Source organism: Rousettus aegyptiacus, unplaced genomic scaffold, assembly GCF_014176215.1.
Source record: "Rousettus aegyptiacus isolate mRouAeg1 unplaced genomic scaffold, mRouAeg1.p scaffold_m13_p_5, whole genome shotgun sequence".
Lineage (NCBI taxonomy): Eukaryota > Metazoa > Chordata > Mammalia > Chiroptera > Pteropodidae > Rousettus > Rousettus aegyptiacus.
Genome location: NW_023416308.1, coordinates 4,631,224 through 4,657,947, shown reverse-complemented (window position 1 = coordinate 4,657,947; position 26,724 = coordinate 4,631,224). Strand labels below are relative to the sequence as shown.

Here is a 26,724-nt window from a genome sequence, read left to right as displayed (position 1 = left end):
GGAGGTGATGTGGGCGAGTGGTACTTCGGTTCCTGGTGGTCAGAGAGAGGACCTCTGCGGGTTCGGGGTCTGTTCTTCTTTCCGCCAATCACAGATCTAGAGGCGGAGCTAGAAGATGGCTGAGACTAGGTTACCTCGTGTTTCGAGTTTTCTTTTCATAGTGCGCCAGCACTTTCCGACGGATCTTTATAAATACGAGTATCCTTTTCCTCCTGCAGATATGCCAAGTACTACAAGGAAAACAACGTGGAAAAGCGGACTCTGATCAAAGTGTTTGGGATCCGTTTTGACATCCTGGTGTTTGGGACTGTAAGTCTCTGCTCCCAGCCACCAGCATCTCCCTTCCTTCCTCTGACTGTGTCCTAATTATTGCCGTAGTGCCTCAAGGGGCGAGCCTGTCGGTGACAGTCATTAGCGGGCGCTGCGCATCTCCCATGCGGGATAAGAAAGGGGGAAGAGACGTCCTAGGGGCTCTGTCCATGAAAAAGTCAACTGATGAGTACAGGAGTGAGATTGGGGGGAAAATACCTAATACTCAGCTTTAAAAATATTCTGATGCTTAAAAAAAAAAAAAAAAAAAAAGGAGAAAGAAATCCAGAAATCCCTCTGCAAAATAGAGTAGTTAGTAACAGAATCCAACTCAAATTGACTTGGGGTGGGGGGAAGGGCATTTTTAAATTTTAGTTCACGTGACTGAAAGATCCAGGGGCAATTTCAGGCTTCAGACATGGCTGGGTCCAGATTCTCCAACACCATCGTGAGGAATCCACCTCCCCCCATCTCTTACCTCTGTCCTCCTCTGTCCCGGCACTGTCCCCAGCTAGCCACCTCCACGTGGCGGTGCTAGGCGGCTCCTCACATTTTCCCAGTTTAGCAACCTCAACTAATCACTGTGATCAGGGTCACACCATTCTCTACACGGCTGGTCTTACTCCAGCCCCGAACCAGCCCCAAACTACACGGACCAAGCGTCAGTACACACGGACTCGGGGAAAGGTCCAGGAACTGAAAACCTCCCTCTGTAAGCAGAGGACAGGGGAAGACCAGAGACGGAGGCTGCCGCTCCGCTCTGGTAATGCGCAGAGTGCATTCAGGGACACTTACATACCAGGCGCATCTCGGGCGTCTGCCGGACAAAACGGATCCCCGTGCCACCAACAGGCCCCAGAGAATCTTATAAGGCAAAAAGGGGACAATTGCAGGTACCAGTCACAGGCAACCACGGCACACGCTTGACGAGGTCAGGACAATGGGCAGGGCTGTCCCAGGAACCCACCGGCGGCAGGTGGCAGGGGAGGGTGCCGAATCACGGGAGGGGGGACATTGATTATGACCAGACAGCCTCTGACAGGGACTGCAGTAAGCGCTCTCTGCCCCAGCCCCGGTCCAGGCCGCAGATCAGACAGGGCTCACATCATGGACCAGCCTGCCCTCCACGCGGAGTACGGGCGGGGACGGTTCTCCAAGGGAAGACTGGGAGGCTGTCTCCAGAAGGAAGGAGGAGATGCTGGGCGTGCAAGAATCAACAGACGCCCACGACGCCTTGTCCGACGGCACGTTATTCATGTAACGTGGTGATGAGCAGCACGAGAATCAATGAGATTTTGGCTGTCAGGATAGACAGACCGCTGGGAATAAAAGCCAGGAAGATGCCCAAAGGAAGAGTCCGCGCGGACAGTCCTTCCCGCTGCTTCCGAAGGAACCTCAGGCCACGTTTAGAGAACGTTCGTCTGAAACCCTCACGCTGCACGGCGTGACCACCTTCAGTGGTCCTCACTCTGTGTGTGGGTTCCGGGGCGCCTGTGTTTAAAACATTCACGTTCTCGAGCACAACGTGGGGGTCAGAATCGGGAGGACCGGGAACCTCACATTCAGCCTCCGCGGGCTCTGCGGCTGCGACCACTTTGGATGCTTTTCTCGAAGCCGCAGCACCGGGCTCCCCGCGTTGCCGGGACCGCCAGTCACACGACACGTTAGAGCACAAGATCGTGGCCCCGAATTTCAGCCGAGTAACCGTCCCCGCTCTGCTTTCAGGGAGGCAAATTCGACATCATCCAGCTGATCGTGTACATCGGCTCGACCCTCTCCTACTTCGGTTTGGTAAGGGGCTCTCTTTCTCACGCTTTCTGAAAACGATGTGACATAAAAAAATAAAAAATAAATAAAAAGTTTCGCTAACGCGGCACTGGTCTGGGCTCTTCCCAGGCCACGATGTTCATTGACTTCCTCATCGACACTTACTCGAGCAAATGCTGCCGGTCCCACGTGTACCGCTACTGCAGGTGCTGCGAGTGCTGCGCGGTCAACGAGTACTACTACCGGAAGAAGTGCGAGTCCATCGTGGAGCCCAAGCCGGTAAGGCCCGCGTGCCCCCGACGTCGCGGCGTCCCAGGGTCTGCTAGGGCGCCCAGAACGCGCAAAACCGAGGCCGGAATCGCGGGTGTGACCCCCCCGCCGCCACGGGGGACACGTCTCTGCACCCTACCCCGGCCCACTGCCCCTCAGATGCGTCCTTTGGTCTTAGGAAAGAACAGAAACAAAATGGGGAGAACAAAGTTTTACCTTCCAGGACTTGTCCATTTCCCCAGATTTATTAAATTGGTACAGCCGAAAAACAACAACAACAACAAAAAACAGTACAATGACTTTGGAGGACATATTGGCCATATCCTGTAACGTTTAAGTGGGACGCACTGTGCAGCCTGGCATTTCTGCTTCTCCGTCCCTGCCCTAGAGAAACACTCACGAGTACCCAAGCAGCCGGCGTGCTCAGGACGTCCGTGACAGCGCTGTCCACTAGGTGAGCAGTGCATTAAACTGCGATAGATCCACAGCAAGGAATGCCGGGCACGGGTCGAAAAGAATGAGGTAGACAGTAAGAGGAAACGTTTATATAGCACTTTGAAGTGCTTTCCATGTATGAACTCGCTGAGCTTTACCACAACCTTACAGATAGGTGCTACTGTGATCACTCTCGATAGAGGAGGAAACTGAGGCGCAGGAGGGTTAAACAATTTGTCCAAAGTCAAACAGCTCGTAAGTGGGAGAGCTGAAATTCCAGCTTAGGCAGATGGTTTCAGAATCCATGCTCATTACCACTATGTTACAGGTACTGGCATGAGCAAATATCCAAGACATTTTTTTTTTTTGAGAGAAAAGAAGCAAATTATAGAACAACATATATGGTATGATATATGGGGTAAAAAACAACCACACACGAAAATTCTGTGTATTTTCTATATGTATGTTATATATGTATATGTGTAGATATATGCACAAACACACATATTCTCTATGTTTTTATACATATATTTCCTACATGTATCACACACACATTTATACATGGGGGTAACATATGTATACAAAAAGGCATTGCACACATAAGAAAGTGACAACGAGGACTCCTTCTGGAAAGAAGCCGAGGATGGGGGACTAGGCAAAGGGAACGTTAGCTCATCTGTATTTGGGTTGTTTAGTTTGGACTTTACTAAGCAGGGCCTCTGCACTTGATTTCCCCTAATCGACGAGGAATCCCTGGTACTTAAAAACAACAAAGACGGTTTCTTTGTCTTTCCCCCCAGCAAAAAACATCACTGCCCTCTTCCAGCGGCTGAATGCACAATTCAGTGTCCACTGTGCGCGTATACACATTTAGAAACAAAGTTCATCTTTGCCACTAAAAATCATCACTATTTCATGGCCCAGGGTGGGGTGAAATTTAATGAAAATATAAATAAGTAGCAGCAGCGTATTTTTTGGAGATATTCAATCCAGAGTACCTGAAATTGAAGGAACACAGCAAAGGAAGGGTATAGCATTGGTGGGGCCTAAACACCTTATCAGGCAGTAGGCTGTGGATACTCCGAGTCCACGTAATTAAGGGGCATTGGGTTCCATTTCTGATTTTCCTTTAAATTCCTGGTTAGCAAGCGTTTTGGTGAACTTGTCTAACAGTTTGTCATTTGGTGAATGGGAATAACACTGGCCTTTAGATATGTTCAGGTATGCAATTCTTGATAATTCTATACAAAAATAGATAATAAAAATTTTAACCTTCTTTCCCTAGACATTAAAATATGTGTCCTTTGTGGATGAATTGCACATTAGGATGGTGGACCAGCGCCTACTTGGGAAAAGTCTGCAAGATGTCAATGGTGAAAAAGTCCCAGTAAGTTAAAACATTTAGTCTTTTTTTTTTTTAAACTTACTATTAAATATAAATACATCTAGAAATTTGTACAAATCGTACTTGATGAATTTTAACGAAGTAAAAACATGTAACCAGCATCCACATTTAAAAAATAACTACTGATAGCAGAAGTCTTTTTCATGTGTCAATCACCCTCCCTTAAAAGTCATCGTCACCCTGTATCCAAAGGCTAGTTTTACCTCTTCTAGAGTCAAAAAAAAAAAAAAAGGGTTGTTTTTTTTTTTTTTCCCAATTACAGTTGACATTCAATGTTATATTAGTTTCAGGTATAGAGCACAGAATTTTATAAAACTCGAGTCCTATAGCGTATCCTCAGTATACACTCTGTTTGCTGAGGGCCTGGCTTCTTTCACTCGACATTAGTTTTGTGAAGGTCGTCCACGATGTTGCATATGGCAACAGTTCCTTCTCGCTGTCGTATGATTTCTATTTTCTGAACATCCGACTCATTTATCCCTCCTATTGTCGGTGGACGTTTGGGTGGTTTCCGGCTTGGGGCTCACGCCGGCGATGCCGCTATGGTGGACACGTGGGTGTGCGGGGCCACGAGGCGGGCCGATGTCCGGGCCCAGTGGACACCGCGTTCCCATGCGCACTCTCTCCAGCAGTTCTGGTGGCCGGACATCTTCGCCAACATGTCAGTTTTCTGCAGTTGCCATAATAGATCACCACAATGTACTAAGGAGCATAAAACGACAGAAATTTACTGCCTCGCGGTTCTGGAGGCTGAAAGTCTGGAACCGAGGCGTGCCGCTGTGAACATTTACGGACAAGAACTGTTCCGTTTTAATGTCCTTGGCTCAGACTTTCTTTGCCTAGTGAATGAAGGTGTATGTCACAAAGAACAGCCATTTGTAAATGACGGCAACTATGGCAACTTCCCTTGGAGCATAACAAATAGATGCAGCAGAAGGGGGAGCTTCGTGGAAAAGGACAGAGTGGAGCTAAGCCAACGAACGCATACTCTCTGCTGCGTGCTGGGCACTGTCCTGGGCTTTGCAGATATGACAATAAACAGGGCGGACAGGGCCCCTGCTTTCACGCAGAAGAATCGTCCGTCCAATAAATGTATCAATGAAAAAGACCGCTTCAGACGGCAATAAGTACCGTGACGGATGCAGAATCTCAGGACGTGATATGGGAATGACCCGGGAGGAGGGGAAATCCCTAGATTGGGTGCTCAGGGCAAGAAGGGCTCTTTGAAGAGGTGCTATCGGCACCGAGGCCTGGCTGTGCTGAATTTCACTTTCTAAATTCATATGGTAGCGATAAGGACACATCTCTCATGAGGTTCTTCGAAGGCCTGAATGAGGCGATGCTTGTGAAAGACTATCGCAGTCCCGATACATGGTTAGTAAATGATGGCTACTAGTATTAATGTAATATAAAATGTAATTTTGTAAGTTAATAATAAAAATTAGAGAAACTGGAGCCCTCGGGGTCATCACTGCTGATGGATTTGGAAACTTGACTTTTTCAGAGACCCTTGATGGACTTCACGGACCTGTCCAGGCTGCCCCTGTCTCTCCAAGACCCGGCCCCCACTCCTGGGCACCCAGAGGAGATCCAGCTGCTCAGCGGAGAGACGACTCCCAGGTCCAGCGACAGCCCGGGCTGGTGCCAGTGTGGACACTGCCTCCCGTCCCAGCTGCCCGAGAGCCACCGGTGTCTGGAGGAGCTGTGCTGTCGGAAAAAGCCCGGTGCCTGCATCACCACCTCGGAGCCGTTCCAGAAGCTCGTCCTGTCCAGGCGGGTCCTGCAGTTCCTGCTGCTCTACCAGGAGCCCTTGCTGGCGCTGGACGCAGATGCCACCAACAACCAGCTACGGCACTGTGCCTACAGGTGCTACACCATGTGGCGCTTCGGCTCCCGGGACCTGGCTGACTTTGCTATCCTGCCCAGCTGCTGCCGCTGGAGGATCCGGAGGGAGTTTCCCAAGGCTGGAGGCCAGTACAGTGGCTTCAAGAGTCCTTACTGACGGCACGGCGCCGGGCGGTCATTTTAACATCACCTCTGCTTGTGCCTTGAGCTTCACGTCCAAAGGTCTGTGGCCAGATCTTGGGACGAAAGGAAATGTGCTTTCCTCTGCTATAGGTCTGTATGTGTCAGGGAGCACAGAGACCTGGGTACACACACACACCCCAGAATCCCTCGGCATGGACTAAGCGTCAAGAGATTCGGATGTCTGTCTCAATTCTGTCCCTAGGAAGTCGTGTGATCCTAGGCCTTTAACCTCTGTACCTCAGGCACCTTAGTATCCAATCTACCGCCTCACAGAGATGTTGGGGGGGGGGGCACGCAATTTGAGACAGTATGCGTGAACTTTTCTTGCTAATGCATAAAGAGCTACATGAATACAAAGCAGCTCATGATGAGGTCAGACTAGGATAATGTCCAACTATGAACAAACCCTTCAGGTCCTGGCTGGAGAATGTAGAGGATCAAAAGTGGCCACAAATCCTTTGGCACTTGTCCCTCAGGACCTGAGGGCTCCGTCTCATCCCCTCGTGTGTGGGCAACTCTGACTGCGCATCCAACAGTGGAAGTGGTGCTATGTCGATTGCAAGGTCTTGGTCTTAAGAGGCTGGCAGCTTCTCCTCCCAGTCGCTTGACACTCTGGCTGTGAAGGAAGCCACCTCCAGGTAAAAGTCAGACTGTCCAGAGACCGCCCCGCTGTGAGGAAGCCCAGGTAGCCATGGGGAGAGGAGAGATGCCCAGGCAGCCCCGAGCCTGCAAACCGTCCACGCCCAGTCACTAGACCTGGGCAAGAAGCAGCCTTCAAATGATTCCAGAGCCTGCTAACCCATGACCGAGACATGCAGTGAGAGCTGCCCAACGACCCACGGAATAAAACTGCTGCTTTAATCCATGAAGTTTTGGGCTGTTTGTTACATAGCAACAGATAACTGAGACAAGAGAGCGAACCGGACTCATAGAGACATAGACTCCGCCCATACCGTCCCTGGTTCTAAGGTTTTCAGGGAGCCGGGACCACCCCTGGGGAGCTTCAGGGGGGCTGCAGACCAAAGCAGGTCTGCCCTGGAATCCCGTCAGATCTCATTGTTTCTCAGTGTATCGAGCTACCTGATACATTCTGATTACATCGCATTTCTATGACTGATCAAAACTGGAAAAGGCCACCTTCGACACGGACATCCTGCACTTTGCAGCCAGTTCGAGGGGACGCAATCTACTTACAAAGCGGCCCATGCCCAAACCTTCAGCATTTCTATACACCGACTGCTAAGAATATAAAAGTGGGTGGTAATAAGTTTTAGGGTCCTCCTGCAGGATTTCCCTTTCATGGTTTTGGCACTAGAATCAACTATTTCTAAAGGACTGTTTTAAAGAATAAATAGAGACCTCCATTCAACACTGTGGCTGATGAAGGATTTTTATATATACTCGAAGATTTACCATTTTGATACTTTTTAAAAACCGACAGCTTTCTACTGTATTAATGTAAAAGAAGGAGAACAAAACTTTTCGAGAACCAGGATTTTTTTCCAACTCAGGTATCAAATTAATCAGGCCAGACAGAACTTTCATTCTTACTGCCTTTCTGAGATATTTTTGGAAAGCGGATTCTACATGACTTCTTCAGAATTGAAATTCTTCCTCCTAGAATTCTCTGCAATAGCTGCACATGTCCATTCTGAGGACCTCTGGGCCTTGTGACCTTCGTGTTTCTGTGCCTTATTCCCGGTGTGGTCCTGTCACCTCGCAGGGGCCCCAGATGGAGTCGGAATTTGGAACGACAAAGAGTCACTGGATCCGCCCGCTGTTCTCCTTCACCTCCCTCACAGGTGCTCCAGGTGAGAGGGCGACGGGTCACGTCAACGGTGTGTAATGGGTCTGACGCTTCCTATAATAACGCGCACCGTGTTGGAATTCTTATTTTTAGTCTGGTGCATAAAATAATGTCATCGCCAAAGGCGCGCCAAGGAGAAGCACGTTCTGTAGGCTCCGTTCTCTCGTCCGCAGCACTGACTGATTGCAAGGAGACCTGGCAATGGACTTGCACTTCTCTCTTTAAAAGAAACCTTCTTCTTTTTTTTTTTTTAAAAAAAAAAAAAAACACTTCCTAATTCTAGCTTGGCAACGTAGGTGTCTTAACTTGACTGTTTTGATAATAAAAAATAATGTCTAATTCATGATTATTGAAGTGTTCCTTTTACTTCCTTTTCTCAGAAGATCACCAAATCACAGCTCACTCACTGACACATTCGTTCGACATATATCCATTGAGGTTATTGTGACTTAGAAGATAAATATTTGGTCACTACGCCCCCCCCCGCACCCCCCCCCCCCAGTTTCTGACATAGAGCTTCTAAATCCCTTGGAACTTCCTGGGCGATAGAAGTGTCTTGTGTTCTAGTGAGGTGACCCTTGGTGGGCTCCTGGGTATCTTCAGTTTGGGGTCTGATCACCAGAAACACCAAGTCATAGTTAGAATTTTGAAACTTTCATTCCTACCCCCTCATCCACTACAGTGGGGAAGGACAGGAAACTGAGTTAGTAATTGATTGGGTCTCTGGGATGAAGCTCCCATAAAAGTGTCTGAACTATGAGGTTCGCACAGAAGCTTCTGGTCCCTTTAGGACTTTGCCCTATCTAACTTTCCACGTAGTTGCTCATCTGTATCTTTTATTACGTTCTTTATAACAGACAGGTAAATGTAAGTAAGGGTTTCCATGAGGTCTAAGGACAGTTATAGCTGGGAGGGGGTATGGGAGCCCCACATTTATAGTCAATTGGTCGAAAGTACAGGTTACAACCTGGAGCTTGTGACTGGCTTCTGAAGTGGGGGACAGTCTTGCAGGACCAAGCCCTTAACTTCTGAAGTCTGTGCTCGCTCTAGGGAGTTCACGTCATGACTGAACTGTGGGACACCCAGACGGTGTCTGGAGTGTCGGAGAACTGGCTGGTGGGCGGAAAGCCCCATGCATTTGGTATCAGAAGTATTATGAGTACAGGAAAACCGGAGTTTTCTTTGAGGCGCTCACTCGAGGCCGAGGACAGAGGCAGGTGCTGCTGTCATAAAGAGGTGAGGGAGACAGACAGACAGATGTAAATCAACTACTTTCAACGAATGTGAACTCGTATCCTGCGACGAGTCTCACGAGGAAGATAAATGATGCCGATAGGCTGTCACAGGGGAAAGATCAGAGGAATCCTCTCAAAAAAGGGGCCCTTCGGCTGAAATCTGAGGGATGAGCACTAGACGCCTAGGCGAACGGCGGAGGGAAGAGCCTTCCAGGCGGAGACCAGCATGTGCAAGGGCCTGGGGGCAGAAAGAGCAGAGCGGGTGTGCAGAACGTAGAGGAGACCTGCGTGCCATTCCATGAGGAGCAGGGGGAAGCAAGGCACGAAACGGGCCTGGACAGGCAGGCAGGAGCTGGCCCGCACGGCGCCTCGCGGGCCCTGGCGCGGAGTCTGTCGTCGTCCTGAGAAAGGCCAAGGGAGAGCCACTGAATGTTTGAAGCAGGCACCTGGTAAGACCTGGTAAGATTCTGTTTGACTTTTCAAAGACCATCCTGATGGCTGCGTGGAGAACGAACTGGGAGCGGAGGCGGATACGGTTTGCATTTCCACTTCGGTCTTTCCCTGCTCCGTGAAACGTCTGCTCCGAATACGCGGCAAAGTGGACCGATGCTCTTTTCTCTCCTCCTCTTCCTCTTGAGAAGTCACAGAAAAAGATCAGCAGCAAGAAAGAATGAGGAAGAGCCCTCGGGAGCCTTGATTTTCGGAGAGCCACCGCCCCGGGCTGGTCAGAATGAGCACCTGCCAGCTGCGCTTTGGGAAGGCACCAGATGTGGATGGGGGCAGGCGCCAGAGCCTGCAGGTGTGTTTCGCCCTGTGGTGTAGGGCCTGTCACTGAGGTCTAATGTCACGTGCTGGCTTGACTCCCGGTGATTATCAGGAGGACCGAGAATAGCCCCCCGGTCTGATCCTGTGGGAAAGGTCGCCCTCCTTATCAGATGGACCAGATGCAGTTCCTGCTGACCCCCGAGGAGTGGGTTCGAGTTCCCCAGCAGCCCACGAACATTACCCAGAAAAGCCAACCACATCCTCCTGTGGGAACGACGGGGCACCACCTCACCTTCTTGGTACCACAAAGCAAACTTGCCTCCCAATGCCGCTGGCTGTTCGCTCTGTCCCCACGTGCAACCTCCGTGTGGGGGCCTCCCCCCCCCGAGCCGTGAGTCCATGTGACTAACAAACCGAGGCCAGTTTCACCTGTCCAGTGTTGTGTGTCATGTGTCTGGCCACCCCCATAACCCCAGGCTGGGAATCCCTCCCTCGCCAATGGGGTAAAGAGGAGGTGATTAAAGCACCCCTAAGTCCAGGCCGACCAGCTGCCTCCAAAAATCAGAGGCTTGGCTTGGCTTCTGCATAGTCACTGCCCAAAGCCCTGCCTCTCAGAGCCCACGAGGAACTGCGACCACCAACCCCGTTTATTCAAATGGGCCGCGAGGGTCCGCCGAGTACGGTTTCACTTTCCTCTGCTCGTGTATTTCTCAAGCCGCATTCCAGTCCCGGGCAGTCATCCCTGAGTGTCTCCTGACTCCACTCCTCGGCTCGATTCCGAACAGATCCAGACATCACTACCTTCTTTCCCTTTTACTGTGATACTTCCAGTCCCAGAGCGGTTATGAATCATGTTTCAAAAATAAATGACCTGATGGAGAATAGTTCACACTTTAAACATCCTTAGTTCTTCTTAATGAATTATCGAGGTCACTTGAGTCTGAGCCTTCAGGACTCAGAGGAGGAAGGAGCCAACGCTGACTGGCCATTTTAACAAAGTAACCACCTGGATAAAAGCCTTACGCAAGAACAGTGAGTGACCAGTTATATTTTATTCCCCTAAGCAAACAGTTAACTTCCTCAAAGGCAAAAGGCTCTTCTTGGTTCTGTGTCCCTTACATGCCTTTTCCAGCTCAGTGGTACAGTGGGGAAGAGACTCTGAGAACTGCCCACCTGGGTTCAAACCGTGGCCAGCCCACTAATTAGCCATGCGTGGCCTCAGACAGCTTATTCAATCCTAAGAAACCTGAGTGATACATCTGTGTCCAAGGGTGGTTTTAAGTCTTAGATTTTATAAGTGTAAATGTATGTAAAGCACTTAGCTCACTGCCTGTTACAGAGTAAGCACTCAAAAAATGTTAACTATTATTATTATTATTAAAGTGTTAACCCTATGTCAAACTATGCTATTACTGTGATGTGGATAGCGCCCAAGCATCCCTCCTAAGCTCAAGGCTTATGTTTAACCAGCTCACGATATTCTATTTAAATAGCTTAGAGGCAAACCAAACAGGTACAAAGGAGGAATCACTCTCCCTGCTCCCCCCAGCCCCACCCACGGGTGCTCCTCCAGACCGTCCGGGCTCAGTTAGCCGCACCTGCCATCAGCTCAGTTTCTCAAGCCAGAAATTCCAGGAACAGTCTCCCTTCCCCTTCCCCATCCCATCCCGTGTCATTAGTTCATCCAGCAAACGTTCACTGAGCACCCTGGCAGAGTGAAGGTGCCAGGGACAAGCAGGTGAACAAGACAGGTTGCTAGGGGTAGCGGGGAAGACGGGCATGCAGCCACAGAAGAGATGAGAAGAGCTTGGGATAACGGACGTAACCTCAACGAGCAGCATGCTGGGACAGAAACGATGGACATACTTCCGGTAGGGGTCAGGAACGGCGTCTCCAAGGAAGTGACATTCAAGCTAGATCTGAATGTCAAGCAGCAGCTGGCCGTCACGAGCTGGAGGAAGGGCTTTCCAGACACAGGGACAGCAAGCGCGGAGCCCTGAAGTGGGAAAGAAGTGAGTGTGTTCCAAGAACTGTCAGATGGCGAGTGTGACGGGGACATTTACGCCACGGGCCCCACCTTCTAAGTCTGCCCTGGGAGGGACCCAGGCTTACTTGCTTTCTTACTGCTTCACAAACTGCGTGGTCCCATCTCAGTGAAACGACGACAAAATCCACACAGGCGAGAGTAACTGTGGAAGCTCCACGGAGCTGAGATGGGAGCTGGCCCTCACCGGAGACTGCAAACACGGAGTGGCCTGGGACCAGGCCTGCCCAACAGGACCAGGGGCATGAGCCAGGTCCAGGCACAGACGGGTATGGTGTGTGCTGAGGTTATAAATAGGCTTGGCTGCCTCCCCAGACTGGGAAGAAGGTGGATGAAGGTTGGAGAGAGACTGATTGGGGGAAATCTTAAAAGGAAAAAAAAATAAAAAAGGCTGAAATGTTTGGACCAGTTGCGGAGCCGAGATGTGGTCGTTGGGCTGACAGGGGACATGAGGAAAGCGGTGGCTTACACGCAGCCTCGGACGGCCATGGGATGCTGGGCAGATGGAGAAACCCGTCTTGGGAAGGGAGATTACGTAGACGCGGGCTCGGGTCACATGAGAGTGACTCAATACACACCTGGTCTACTGATTGGGTGGTGGCGACGGAAAGAAAAAGAATCTGAGAATTTAAAAAATTCCTTTAAGTGCAACAGCGGGGACTGGTTAAGGAAACTGTGGCACACTCAAGTAACAGAATAACATGCGGCTGTTTATAAAATAATGTCCCAGAAGGACGCAAACAACGCTGAAAAACGGTCCAGGCAGAACACAGTCTGCAGGATGCTTCTTCCTGAAGGAGAATGCGAGCCTTTAATTAGCGATTCTTTTTTTTTTTTCCCTTCCTGCAAAGATAGTATTTATTAAAAACCTGTAACCCTGAATTTAAGGAGACAAAGAAGAACAGCCTCATTCCTCACTGGAATGTCCTGGATAATGACAAATATAATCATTCAGAGATACCAGAAAAAAAATCAATGGCTTTTCCTGAAATCTAGAAATCAAGCTTAAAAATAGTCTTTTGGGTCTTCCTCTATCATGATTTGTTTGGGGGTATGTCAATTTAAAGAGTTGGCAAATGACTGGCTTTATATCTCTTGTTTGGGGCTGAATTCCCCCCCCCACCCCGACCCCCAAAGGCATATGTTGAAGTCGTAAGTCCCATTACCTCAGAATATGACTGTAGTTGGAGATGTAGTCTTTAATGAGGTAATTAACATGAGACCATACAGGGCAGGCCCTAACCCAATCCGACTCTTATCCTTACAAGAAGGAGAGATTAGGACGCAGGCGCAGAAAGTCCAGGAAGAAGATGGCTGTCTGTAAGACAAGGAGAGACGCCTTAGAAGAAACCCACCCTGCGGACACCTTGGTGTTGGACAGGAAGCCTCCAGGACCAGAGGAAAATAAATTTCTGTTTTTTAAGCCAGTCTATCTGTGGTGCTTTGTTATGGTAGCCCAAACAAACACCCCCTCTCTCTTAATTGTGACAAATATATTTTTAATACAAGATCTAATGTTTAGGATTAAAAGTTCCTCAAATTCTTAAATAAAGATTTTTTTTTATATGATTCAGCTAATCCATTGCTAGGTCCGCACCCAAAAGAACTGAAAGCAGGGACTCAGATAGACACCTGTACACAAATGTTCAGAGCAGCATTATTGACAACAGCCAGAAGATAAAAATGACCCAAGTGTCCGTCAGCCGATAAATGGATAAACAAAACATGGTCTAGTCATACGATGAAATATTATTTGGCCAGAAAAAGGAATGAAGCACTGATAGATGCTACGACGTGAATGAACCTTGACAACAAGAAGCCAGACACTAAAGGCCACAAACTGTATGATTCCATTTATATGAAATGTCCAGAACAGGCAAACCCACAGCGATAAACAGCAGCTCAGTAGTCGCCAGGGGCTGAGGGAGAAGGGGGAGGGACGAGGCGGTGAGTGTTTAATGGGTGCAGAGCTTCTCTTTGGGATGGTGAAAAAAAGTTCTGGTCCAGTTCTGGATGGTGGTGATGTTGGCACCACACTGTGAACACAATGCCACCGAGCAGTACGCTTGAAAACAGTTCGGATCATAAATTCGTTATGTATACTTATAATTTTTTTAATTGCCAAAAATAAAAGCTAATGTCTAGGCAACTGTGGGATTTTTATGTTTTGTGGAAATTTCTAAGTATCATTTTAAAACATCTACTTTTTTGCAGCATGTAGACGTTCTTTCTGCCTGAGTCTCAGCCGGAGGCATAGGTCAGCCCTATTCACATTTCTTCACGTCCTCCGGAGGAGTATCAATGGGTCTTGTAAGAAAACATTCCAGGGCCAGCAAGCCAGAACTTTTGCAAGGATTTGCATGGAAGGAGGAATGAGCCCGTGGTTAGTGAATATCGATCTTACCTTTGGCTTTCTTAGGGTGGACTCTGAGGCCCTGATCTTGCCTGAGGCACTGACTTTGCCATCTACCTTCAGGAAAGAAATGTCTACTTTCGTGGTGGAATAAATCTGCTTTCGATTTCAGATAAGTGCCTGGAATCGCTCAGGGGACATCCACATTTGCTCCCCTGTCAATCCAAGGAAGGCCACGAGGGAAAACCGTACACAGCCAGACTGTCCCAATGGGTAATTAAGGGTGTCTTTGAAAGGGAGAGGCTTTTTTTTTTTTTTTTTAATGTGGCACAGAGGCCTCGTCGAAAAGGGCTGGGACGGGTTGTCCTGGAAATGAAAGGTGGCTCCCAAGAGAATGCAGGGAGGGCTGAAGCTGCTGTATCGCGGAGGCAGATCCGAATGCGGAGGAGAAGCCGAGAGGGGTCAGAAGGGAATGGGTGGAGTATTTCAAGAGAGGAAGGAATCCCTGTGGGAAGCTCACTTGAAATAAACCTAACCTATAAAGGTCTGAATTCGTAAAATAATAGGATGGGTGAGGGCGATTTTTGCTTTACAACAAGGTTCATGACAAGATAAGATTCCTTTCACTATATAAAATGAAGTCCTTATCTGTCAAAGAGACGGGGCCATGTCCAGAGCCTGGGTTTTGCCTGACGAGCCTGAGACCCCTCTAGACCTCATCTCAGTTCCTTTATTTGCAAAGGGAGAGGACGGGGCTAAATATAATCTCTAAGGCACTTTAAAGCTCAAAATGCTCCCTCCATTGTATAAAAGAAGATCAATTTGTACTTGATATTAAGCTTATGTAAAGTGCTTAGCACATCACCTAGCGAGGGAAAAATGAATGTACTGTGTTAGTTAAAATCAAAAGTCCATACCGTATTCTCTGAGACCCTACTCGATCTGGCCCGACTACTTCTCAGGACCTTAGCTGACCTCAGTCTCCTCCCTGTCCACTATGCTCCATGCATACTGACTCCTATCTGTTCCTAGAAAACACAGAGCTCATTCCTACCTCAGGGCCTTTGCACTTGCTGTTCTCGTTTCTTGGGATCCTTTCTCCCTGGATTTTCAGAGAGATGGCGCCTTCCCAACATTCAGATCTCAGCACAGATATTGTTACTTAGAGAGGGCCTCTCCTGAGCTAAAACATATGTAGGCAATTCACCACCCAAGCAAGGATGCTCATTCTTTTAGGGGACACAGGGAACATTTCCAAAAACGGACTTGTACCTGACCGGGTATTTCCTGCAATACATTCCCAGTGATCAATAGGACACAGACCAGGTTCTCCAACCGCATTTTAATAAAGTTAGAAATTAATTTTAAAGAGATAAAATCTTAAAATATTTGAAAGCCAAATAAAATATTGCTAAGTGACTCCTGGAAAAATTCAGAACTGAAGAGAGAAAACACTGAATGTCAAAATTGGTGGGACACAGTGAAATCACTACTTGGAAGGGAAATTTATAGCTTTATAGACATTTATCAGGAAACGAGAAAGGTTAAAAAAGACATGAGCTAAGCATTCAACCCAAAACACTAGAAAAAGAGGAACAGAACCAAATGAAAGAAACACGAAGGAAATTAATAACTATCGCGGCAGAAATCAATGAAATACAGAACAAATGAAATAACTAACAAAACTAAAAGGTGGTTCTATGAAAGATTAATAAGATAGAAGTCTTGCCAGAGGTGAGTCCAAGAAAAAGGGAAAAAAGTAAATAAACCGCAGAACAAAAATATCTAACTACAGTCATGACTTTTTTTTTTATTAAATATTGACTATTACAATCATTTGCTAATAAATTTCCATGGTTTTCCTTGACTGCCTCTACTTATTATCTTTATTGTCTATTGTCTGTCTCTTGGAAGCAGATTTTTGTCTGTTTAGTTCACAGATAAACACCGAGAACTAAATAACTGTTTGATGAATGCACGAATAAATGTCCTTAACAAGCCAGCACGATGAGGTTGGATAAAGTCTTCCCAATGCAGATGTTCTGGGTTGTCTTCGGCAGATTTGCCCAGGTACAAGGACAACTGCAGAGGAATCTTGCAGTAAAGGCCTGTGGTATCTCATCGTACCAATGACACAGCATTACCGCACCTTGGTTATTTCTGGAGCCGCTCAGAGAAACTAAGAACTTCTCGGTCGGCAGGTATGCACACATCCCGGTACGAAGAATAAAGGAAGAAAACAGTCTGGCAGTTCCTCAAAAAGTTAGGCACAGAATTATCATTTAGCCCAGCAATTCCACTCTTAGGTATACACCCCCCAAATTGAAAACAGGGACTCAAACTAACACTTGTACACGCATGTGCGTAGCCTCATTATTCGCAATAGCCAAAAGGCGAAAACAACCCTAATATCCATCGACTGAAGAATGGATAAACAAAATGTGGTCTATTCACACGGCGGAGTATTATGCGTAAAAAGGAATCAAGCACTAGCACATGCTATGATGTGGGCGAACCTCGAAAGCATGCTGAATGAAAGAAGCCAGACACGAAAGATCGCACGCTGTGTGATTCCGTTCACGTGGACTATCCAGGCCAGGCGAACCCATGGAGACAGAGAACAGGGCTGGGGGCGGAGGGGGCGGGAATTGGGGGGTGACCGCATAATGGCTATGGGTTCCCTTTTTGGGTGACGAAACCGTTTTAAAACCAGACAGCGTAGTGGCTGCACAACACCGTGAAGGCACTAAATGCCACTGAACTGTCCACTTTAAAATGGTTAATTTAATGTTGTGCGAATTTTACCTCAAATAAAAAATAAATAAATTAATAAAACAAGAGTAAAAGAGCACCAAATACACATTTGGCCAAAAGGCTGGGTGTGAAAATCAATACCCAAAGCCCAACATTACTGCGGCGGTACAAGAATAAACCTGAACGTTTTCTAAAGGTTTAATAGTCTTTCAATTTTTTTGTTACCTTTTAATAATGGATTTTTAAAGTTTGCTTTTTATAACAGAGGAGCACTCATTCCTTAGGCTTGCTCCTGCGGTTGGTCCCCTGACCATTTGGATGTTAATCAGACGTCCGTTTTCAACTGTTCCCACGGGGAGCTAAGTATTTTTTGGCTGCTCTACTGGAACAGGACCCTGGCGACAGTGACGCTGCCAATCACGAACGCTTCCTTCCTCCTAGACACCACATAACCATGGTAAAGACTCTGGACCTCTTCAGCCTCTGTGCTTGAAAACTGGGTTGATGGGGATAACATACTCTCACTGAAACCACCCACAAACCAAAGCTTTGCTTGAACATACTTTCTGAATATTTTCAAGAGCAAGTTAAATATTACTTCTTCACTCATATTTTAAATTTCTAATATCTTTAGGTCTTTATTATTACTAGCCAACGAAAATCTCTGTTCATTGATTTTTCTATTAAATCATTTGAGAGTTCTTAGTTATTATTCTTGAAAATAAAATATATTTTTATTTTATTTCATTCAGACAAAATTAAGACTATATAACATTTTTAATTCATTTTATTAATAGAAAAATAGTTTCTAATCAATGATTATTTTATTATAGCGATAATTCTAAATGTATACTTAAAATTACTGATAGAAATTCAACACAAAAAGTACCTAAGACGTTTTCCACTCCAATTACAACTAGAACCCTCCTCTATATTCAAAGGTGAATATGTACATATTAACAACAAATCCCAATGACAGGCCTCGTTCACATCACTGACACTGAGACTCTGATTAGAGGCGAAGGTTACTTACACGATCCAGCGGTCACTGATCACGTACAAGCTCAGAGAGGCCGGAATGGACGCTGAAGGAGGCATTTGTCTACTCGGCCTCCCGAAGGCTGATGAAACTAAAGCCAAATGGCAGAGCTGGACCGAACAGAAGGCTGAGGCTGATGGTGCCTCACTCCTGGCAAAGAAGTCGGAAGCAGGGAGCAGGAGATGAGGGTTCTGGATGATTCTCAGGGCAGGAAAGAGGCAACCTTTACCCTCGACTGATCCAAGGAAAAGTGACTACAGTTTGCCACCCCACTTCTCATGGAAATGTCCTACTGACAGAGAAACGGAAAAACCAGAAAAAGGGAAGCAACCAAAGAAAGGGAGAGGACGCCACGCTCCTCAAAGACGTCCTGCTGGTGGTGTGACTTACCACTGCCCACCACACGCCTCAGGACCCTCGGGCTGGCTCGCATCACACGCGCCTGTCACTGGAGAGCTATGCAGCTGCTCGGTGTTCGCCGGTTTTCAAGGGCTACACTGAAGGACAGAAAAGAACGGGGAAAATCCCAAGAGAATGCTTTGGGATTTGATGGACTGAGAGGTGCTTATCTGCATCCGGTCAATGGCAATGTAAGATGTTACCACCGGCTTGATGCTTGTGGAGTCTGGTGAGTCCCTCCCTCTGTGCTGTCAACCTCAGAGCCACCAACTATCATTAAGAGAACTCTCTTACGACAGAGAGAGAGAGGGAGCCAAAGTCACGAGAAGACCTCCAGAATGTTCTAGCAGACGCTAATGAGGCTGAGCTCTGACTCAACTGGAAACGGGAGTCTGAGTATCACTCATGTGAAGGTTTTCAAAGCAGAAACTGCTGTGCAACCTGAAGAAATTTGGACTCCCACTCTGCTGGAGTTACATCTGCTAGAGAAGAATTATTTGGCTAAAAATCCAGGCACTGTTGGGGGAAGAAGAGATTAACCCACATTCTGCGTATTCTAGAAAACTGTCTTCGCTAGAGAAAAAAAATCAGACATGCTGTCGGGTCACACAAAAGGTACAGCTTTGATGCTTTTGGCTGCTTTGTCGTTTCATTTTTATTCTAACGTCTCAGTAAGCTTGAAGTTATCTGATAAAACATCAGGAGAAGTGTGGGTTAGAGGCTACATTAGACGGCCTCCCCGCTTCTTGCAGCAAGCGCTTGTTTTTGTTTTTTAACAGATTTATGTCAAGTTTAGTCAGTACAAGTCTTAGGAGAGCGAAGGTTGGGGTGGACGAAGGGCGTGGGGAAGTGGTGTCCGTGGCCCGCGGGGTGCTGGCTCAGAATCCAGAACCACACTATCACAGCCACCTGAAGCCCACTGATTTAATCCTTCTGAGGGTGACCAATGCCTCCCGTTTGCCAGGGACTTGCCCAGTTTTAGCACTGAAAGTCCCACATCCCAGGAAACTTCTCGGTCTCAGAAACACAAGATGCTTGATCCTCTGAGGGTTTACTGCCCTTGCTTAACGCTGTACCATTCACAAATAGGACATCCTGAGTAGGATTCAAACTGCTATAAGCTTTTTGAGTTAATCTACGCATTTTGTAGCCTTTGTCTCTTTGTTCTATTACCTATCCCAGTATCGGTCTTTTCCATCATTAAATACAATTCCTCCCTAGTTGTCAAAAAAAGTCATTAAGAACATTAAATGAAGCAAACATTTCTACTCTGTGAAAAATCTTAATTTTCCACTTATTTTTTTAAAAACCTAAATTCACAGAAATGGTTTTGAATTTTTCGAAGCCCTTATTTTGTCCAGGTAAGAGATTAATTTTCTGTGCTTATAAAAATTACTTTGTGAAGGAATAATTATTTGCCTTTTGGAGTTAGCTTTGTACTTCTCCCTTTTAAGCCCGGGTCCCTTGCCATGTGTCTGAGTGTACACAGGAAAATGTAAACCAAAATTCCCCCAAAAGAAAACAAATCAAGCTATCCCATGACTAAAGACTAGAGACAACAATGACATTCTTTGTGGCTTAATCTGAACTAAGAATCTTAGGTTTCTAGTGTTTCTATGGAACTAGCAACTGTATTAGTTTCCTTCAGCTGCTATAACAAATGACCACACAAATATATTAAGACAACACAAATATATTATGTTACAGTTCTGGAGTTCTGGAGTTCTGGAGTTCTGAAGGTCAGAAGTCCGAAGTGGGTCTTATCAGCTAACATCAGGGTGTTGGCTGGGCCACAGTCCTCTGGAGGCTCTGGGAGGGACTCCATCTCTTGCCATTCCAGCGTCATGGCCTCCCCTAGTATTCTCCTCTGTGCCCTGTGCTTCACCACGTGGCCTTCAGGGACTGATTGTTCAGCCTGTCCCTTCCATGTCTTAAGGACACTTGTGATTAAAATGGGCCCACTTGGATAACCCAGGACAACCTCTCCATCTCAAGATTCTTAACTTATTCACACTTGCAAAGGCCCGTCTCCCATGTAAGGTAACATGTCTACGGGGTCCAGAGATTACAACGTGGCTGTCCTGTGCGGGGCGGTGCTCATTATTCTACCGCAGTAATTAAGATGCCGTCTGAGAAAGTTACCAGATTTGACACTAACAGGACTTTATCTTTGGGTCTTCTTTTCCCAAGTCCGTTGAGTAATCCTTCCAAATACTTAGGTATCTAATGGCTTCTAAGTAAATTTGGAAAATATTTGATTGCACTGTGCCCTAATGTCAGGGACCATGATGAAATGCATGGGGGTTCCAATAACTCCCATCTCCACAAGCAAGATTTCTCCCATTTCAAGGTGACCCCACGACCCTCGTTATCTTTAATCTTGGTACACACCAAGCAACAGAACCAGAAAAATAGCCCCACATAATATTATACGTTTCGCAGTAGACAGATGATTTCACAGCATTTTCAGACTACCCAATGAAATAGTGAAGAGCAAAGATTCTGGAATCAGACAGACACGGACTCAGATCCCAACTCACCACTGGTATAATTTCACCATGTCTCACTTCTGTTTCTCAATGTCTCCCTCACGGCTCATGCGAGACTGAATGAAATAAAGCCCATACAGCCTTGAGCACGGTCTCCCTGTCACTATCGTCATACAGGTGATGTCATCTTCGACACGATACCACCGATCTTCATTTAATATAAAGAAACAGGCTCCCAAAAAGCAAATAGGTCACCTAAGGATGCGCAACTAGTAAATAATCTCACTTCTACCCGCACACGGCCTGGCACACACAGTACGCACTCCTCAGGACTGTCGTTCTCAGGTACATCAGACAACAGTCCCCGCAGGTGGACCTCACGACCGCCCCACCGCCTCTTGCATTCCTGGCTTCTTTTCCCTATCCATCTTCTATTTTCTGTGGCCTATCAAAGGATGTGGTCTGCAAGGTCTTTTTACATCTCAGAGATCAAATGTCAAATATCCTGGGATTTCAAGACACAATTACAAATATAGGGCCAGTTCATCTTCAAGAATATCCCACTTTCCATTTTTTTCCACTTGAATAATCTGTAATCTACTGTATGTACTGAATGGAAGAAAACATTTGCAGATCATATATCTGATAAAAAAAAAACTATCGAGACTTTATAAAGAACTCTTACAACTTAAAAGAAGACAACCCACCTTAAAAATGGGCAAAGGAGCTAACATTTCTCCCAAGATACACAAATGGCCAATAAGCACATTAATTGTTATGAAAATGCAAACTGACACATATATATGTTTGAGTGTAGACAGATTATATTCCATATTAATTTCTTTCAGGGCTACTAATGGGATATTAGCAACTATTGCTTTTTAGAGGGACATTGGATCTGATTTGAGATCCACTGATCTAGCAAATAGCACAGAGGATTATCTGTGATCAGCATACGGCCTCTTAGATAAGAGTCAGTTTTTTTTTTTTCTATGTTCCATAAAAGCTTCAGCCTCCAAGATTCCATGGGGAAAGAAACAGCAAAATTATAAAATAATTTATAATTCCTCAATTTTGTTTCTCATTTAAGGGATGTGCTATTTCTGGAGGTATCTATAATTACACGTTTGGACCACAAGTATCTGTCACTATGTTATAAAATGACCTATTTCACAATGTTACCAGATAAGTGAACTTTTCATCTTTAAATGTCTGAGCATTTAAACATTTTCTCATTGCAGATAATCCTGAACAAAGGATACTGCTTCATCTGCCTGGTCTTTTGTGGCTCAAGGCCACTGTGACCAACATCATTGTTACCATGCTATAATCAGCTGACACCCTGAGGCACACTAAGATTGGCTACTGCTGGCCTCGCAACTAAATCATCCCAGACTGAAGAGCTTTTTGGAGTTCTTGGCACTGCTTTTTATAGGGCCTTATTCTGGGGGGGGGGGGGGGGGGGCAGTATTATTGCTGCTCTTAACATTTGTGGCCTCAGGAGGTGCCTCCCACCTCTAATTTGCTGCGCTCATACAAACATTTGTTTTAACACCCACGTTACCGGTGACAGTACATTTTTCATCTCTTGGAACCTAGCCCCATAACCGAAGTATTTTCAGAGGCTTATTAGCTTATGGAAAAGTGAACATTTATTATAAGGTTATGGGTGTATCTTATAGGCAAAGGTGAACCAAGGGGGCAGATCCAGAAGCGGAAACTCAGCAAAAACCGAGAGGCCATTTTCTTAGGCGCTCTCGCCACTGCGTCCCCTGGCCCATCTGTGTCATTCTTTTGCTTCTGCAGCTTCCTTTTATTGAGTTCTCCAAGAATGTGACTCTGCCACAACCCGAGGTTACTCAACTCGGTCGGTGCCCAGTCACTTGTCGAGAACAAAGGGCTGCCTCTCTCCCAGCACAACAGTGCCAGAGGAGAGGCTGACTAACCCTGTTGGGGTCAGGTTCCCACTGTGGTTCAACCAATAAGGTCAAGGTCACATAGTATAAAAATGGCCGCTGGGGCCATCTCTGTGAGGAAGGGCAGTTTTCAGAGGAAGTACTTTGCAGTAAACTGGCTTATCATGCAACAAAGGATACCAGATAAGCCAGACTGTTAGAGCTTTATCTAAAATAAAAATTAACTCTGTGTGAGGGCCTGAGGTGTACCCTATGAAGAAAGACCATGAGGTTTGGCCCCATTATTTTGTAGTATGTACCTTGTTTTTTTCCTGAGGACTTGACTGTCTAATCCATTTCTTTTTTTGATATGTAATTCATGTACTATGATATCTGCCTTTTAAAATGTACAGTTCAGTGACAGTATATTCACAGGGATTCTGCAACTAAATTTCCATAACATTTCCATCACCCCAAATGGACACCTTATATTCCTTAGTGATCACTCTCCATTCTTACCTCTTCCAGCCCCTGGAAACCACTAATCTGCTTTCTGTTTCTATGGATTTGCCTCCTCTGGACATTTCCTATAAACAGAATTATACAACATGCGACCTTTCATGTCTGTTTTCTCTCATTCAGCATGTTTTCAGGATTCATTCACGTTGTAGCATGTACCAACGTTTCATTTCTTTTTTTATGGCTAAATAATATTCTATCGCATGCATATACTATATTTGATTTATCCATTCGCCAGCTGGCAGATATTTAGGTTATTTCCACTCTTTAGCTATTAGGAATAATGCTGCTATGAATATTCATGTACGAGTTTTTCCCGAACCTATCTTTTCAGTTCTCTTGGGTGCATACCTGGGAGTGGAATTGCTAGGTCACGTGGTAATTCTGTTTAACACTTTGAAGAACTGCCACACTGTTTTCCAAAGTGGCTGCACGTTTTACCTTCCCACCAGCAGTGTATGAGGCTCCCACTTTCTCCACGACCTTGCCATCTTTTTGATTGCCAATCTGGATTATAGCCATGCTAGTGGGATGAAGCGTCTCATTGTGATTTTGATTTGCGTTTCCCTAGTGACTAATGATACTGAACATGTTTTCGTGTCCTAATTAACCATTTGTATATCTTTTTTGTAGACATGTCTATCCAAATCTTTTGCCCATTTTCAACTGAGTTGTCATTTTATTGATGAGTCATAAGAGTTCAGATGTTAAAGATACCAAACCTTTATCACATATGTGAGTTGCAAACATTTTTCCCATTCTGTGGACTGTCTTTCCGCTTCCTTGGTGGTGTCCTTTGAACTGCAAAAGTTTTAAATTTTGAGAGAGTCAAATTTATCTATTTCTTCTTTTGTTGCCTGTGCTTTAGGTGTCATATCTAAAACACCACTGCCTAATCCAAGGTGACAAAGATTTACACCTACGTTTTCATCCGAGTCTTATAGTTTTAGCCTTTAGGTCATTGATTGACTTCGAGTTAATTTTTATATATGGTGTGAGGTAGGTGGTCCCACTTCATCTTTTTATATTGTGGGTAGCCAGATGTCCCAGCACGTTGTCGAAAAGACTATTCTTTCATTAAATTGTCTTGGTACCTTAATTTATTTTTCAAACTAAATCTTTTAGCCCCAACTGGAATCATCAGTTACTTTCACTTTACATAAACTAAAATTATTCTGGTCAGTACATTGGATATATTCACTATCTTCACTATGGTGATACGATTTCATGGGTGCGTATATATGTCAAACTTAGGAAACTGTACACTTTAAATATGTGCAGTTTAATATGTCAATTATACCTCAAGAAATCTGTTTTTCAAAAGAGATAACCTAAGGGCAAGAGAGTAAATTAAATAGCTTCTTTTCCTAATCAATTTTCAGAATCAGCTTCTCTGGTTGGGCTTGAGGATACATCACTGACTGGTACTTTAGGAAAACTTGTATTTTCACATTCCTCTGAACCAACTTTGTTTCAAAACACAAGCAAACCATTTAAATTCAATATTTGTGAGGCCGGGGTCAACTCGTCACTCTGGGATAAGAACGAGAGCTGGAAATGTGTTTTGACTCTTAAGGAAAAGCATTTTTAAGTCCCCTTCCAGTGAGAAGTTAGAGGCTGGGTTTTCCTTTTCTTCATAAAATGTAAGCAACTACATGAAGCTCCATTTTAGCAGAGACTTCATCTGTCTGTTCACCCTCAAATCCCTATCAAGAATATAGCCAAGCACAAAACAGGCACTTGGTAAATACCTGTCGAATGAATGAATAAAATCCCACCTAACCTGGCGCCACCTTTTTCTCCGACTATTTTGGACTGAGGCAGGTGGCAGCTCTGTTCTTCCCTCTAATTCAACATTATTCCATCTCTAGAGTCAGATGCTGTGTATTTTCTGCAAATTTCTCATTATTTAACTTTTTATATTTGGAAAAACAGGATAGTGTGGCTTGGGAATCTGACATCCAAGAAATGAATTAAAATACTGTATCAAATATTATACACAGGATCCACAAACTAAAAGCAATCGAATGACAGTGGTTAAGGAGATCATAGCATATCCTCTGGGAAAGACGGCCCACAGACTTAAAATGATACTTATGAGTCTGCAGTAACACGCAGAACAAGTAGTGTGAGTCAGGAAATGAAAAGTGCCATCACTATGATGACGAACTAAAATTTTATACACGATTAATTACCTAGTAGAATTTATATTCCACAAAGGTCGGATGTCTTGACTCGTTCTGATTGCTGGACAGTGTCTGGCATGTGCAAGTTGATTCTTATTAAATGCTGAATGAATGAATGGAACTAAAGATAAAACATACCTATGAAAACATACCTGAAGGGAATGAACAAACGGTGGAAAAAAAGGATGTTCAAGGCGTGGCACTGGGGCTGTTTCCTCCACTCCCCCTCTAGTTGCCAATTCTCCCTAAAGTTGGATAAAACTCTCTCAGTTGAAAGGATGGCCACAGAGACCCCTCACTGGCCTCTGGCTGCTCCGTCCCCCGCCCCTGCAACTAAGGAAGCATCTGAACTGCAGCAGAACGCGCCCGGCTTCAACTCCAAGAGGTGCGTTTTACAGGGTGTGCGGCTCCAGCCACGGGCTCCTGGGGCACCTGGCGTCGAGGCTTCTCCCCCAGAGGCTGAGAGCGCAGTGCTGGCCCCTCGGCTGCTCCCCAGTCTGAGGGCCTGAAATGTGGACGCCCAAAGGGATCGCTCTTCCTCCTAAACTGCCCTCACGCGCCCTCTCTCCAGGTCAGTCCTGAATTCCTGAGTCCCGGGGAAGGAGCGACCCTCCCCAGGCCTCGACTTCGGCCCCTGAGGGGGGAAACATTCCCCAGGGAGAAGTCACTCTCTCCTCAAGGGCTCCACCTCCCCAGAGAGGGTCATTCATTCTGCCCAGCCGTCCCGAGGGGCTCACTCGTACCCTCCTCCCCCGGCCCGGCCCCTCTGAGGCGGGGCGGGTCGCTCGTCCTCCCTGGTCGCTCCTTCTGGGCGAGCCCACCCCTCCTACGGGGTTCGCTGGTTCCTCACCCGCCGTCTCGAGGGGCGTCATTACTCCCTCGCCCTACTCCTGAGGAGGGGCCATTCGCCCCCGAGGGGGAGGTCGCCGCTCCCCCACGGGCGCCTCCCCGCTGTCCCCCGGCCGTCGGGGGGCGTCGCTCGTCCCCGAGGGCGCGGCCACGCCTTCCGCGGCCCGCGCCGCCCC

At 46.3% G+C, this 26,724-nt stretch overlaps 1 protein-coding gene and 2 long non-coding RNA genes across 7 annotated transcripts in view; 1 reads left to right on the top strand and 2 right to left on the bottom strand.

Moving 5' to 3' along the window:
- The window catches only part of P2RX7 (purinergic receptor P2X 7), a 37,470-nt gene extending 29,110 nt beyond the window's left edge, over positions 1 to 8,360 (top strand). For all 5 annotated transcript variants that reach the window (XM_016149662.2, XM_016149661.2, XM_016149664.2 and 2 more), the window contains 5 exons: positions 219 to 309; positions 2,035 to 2,100; positions 2,206 to 2,355; positions 4,067 to 4,168; positions 5,691 to 8,360. In XM_016149662.2, coding sequence (XP_016005148.1) covers positions 219 to 309; positions 2,035 to 2,100; positions 2,206 to 2,355; positions 4,067 to 4,168; positions 5,691 to 6,188 — 907 coding nt within the window. In that variant the 3' untranslated portion in view covers positions 6,189 to 8,360. The remainder of the gene's footprint in view (positions 1 to 218; positions 310 to 2,034; positions 2,101 to 2,205; positions 2,356 to 4,066; positions 4,169 to 5,690) is intronic.
- Positions 8,278 to 12,465, bottom strand: LOC118602802. The gene is made up of 2 exons (XR_004950799.1): positions 12,134 to 12,465; positions 8,278 to 12,017 (listed from the first exon to the last, which is right to left on the bottom strand). It is a non-coding gene; the product is annotated as an uncharacterized LOC118602802 (long non-coding RNA).
- Positions 12,466 to 13,092: 627 nt separating this feature from the next.
- LOC118602801 lies at positions 13,093 to 26,671 on the bottom strand. Its single transcript, XR_004950798.1, has 3 exons — positions 26,550 to 26,671; positions 25,852 to 25,944; positions 13,093 to 18,708 (listed from the first exon to the last, which is right to left on the bottom strand). It is a non-coding gene; the product is annotated as an uncharacterized LOC118602801 (long non-coding RNA).
- Positions 26,672 to 26,724: the final 53 nt, after the last annotated feature.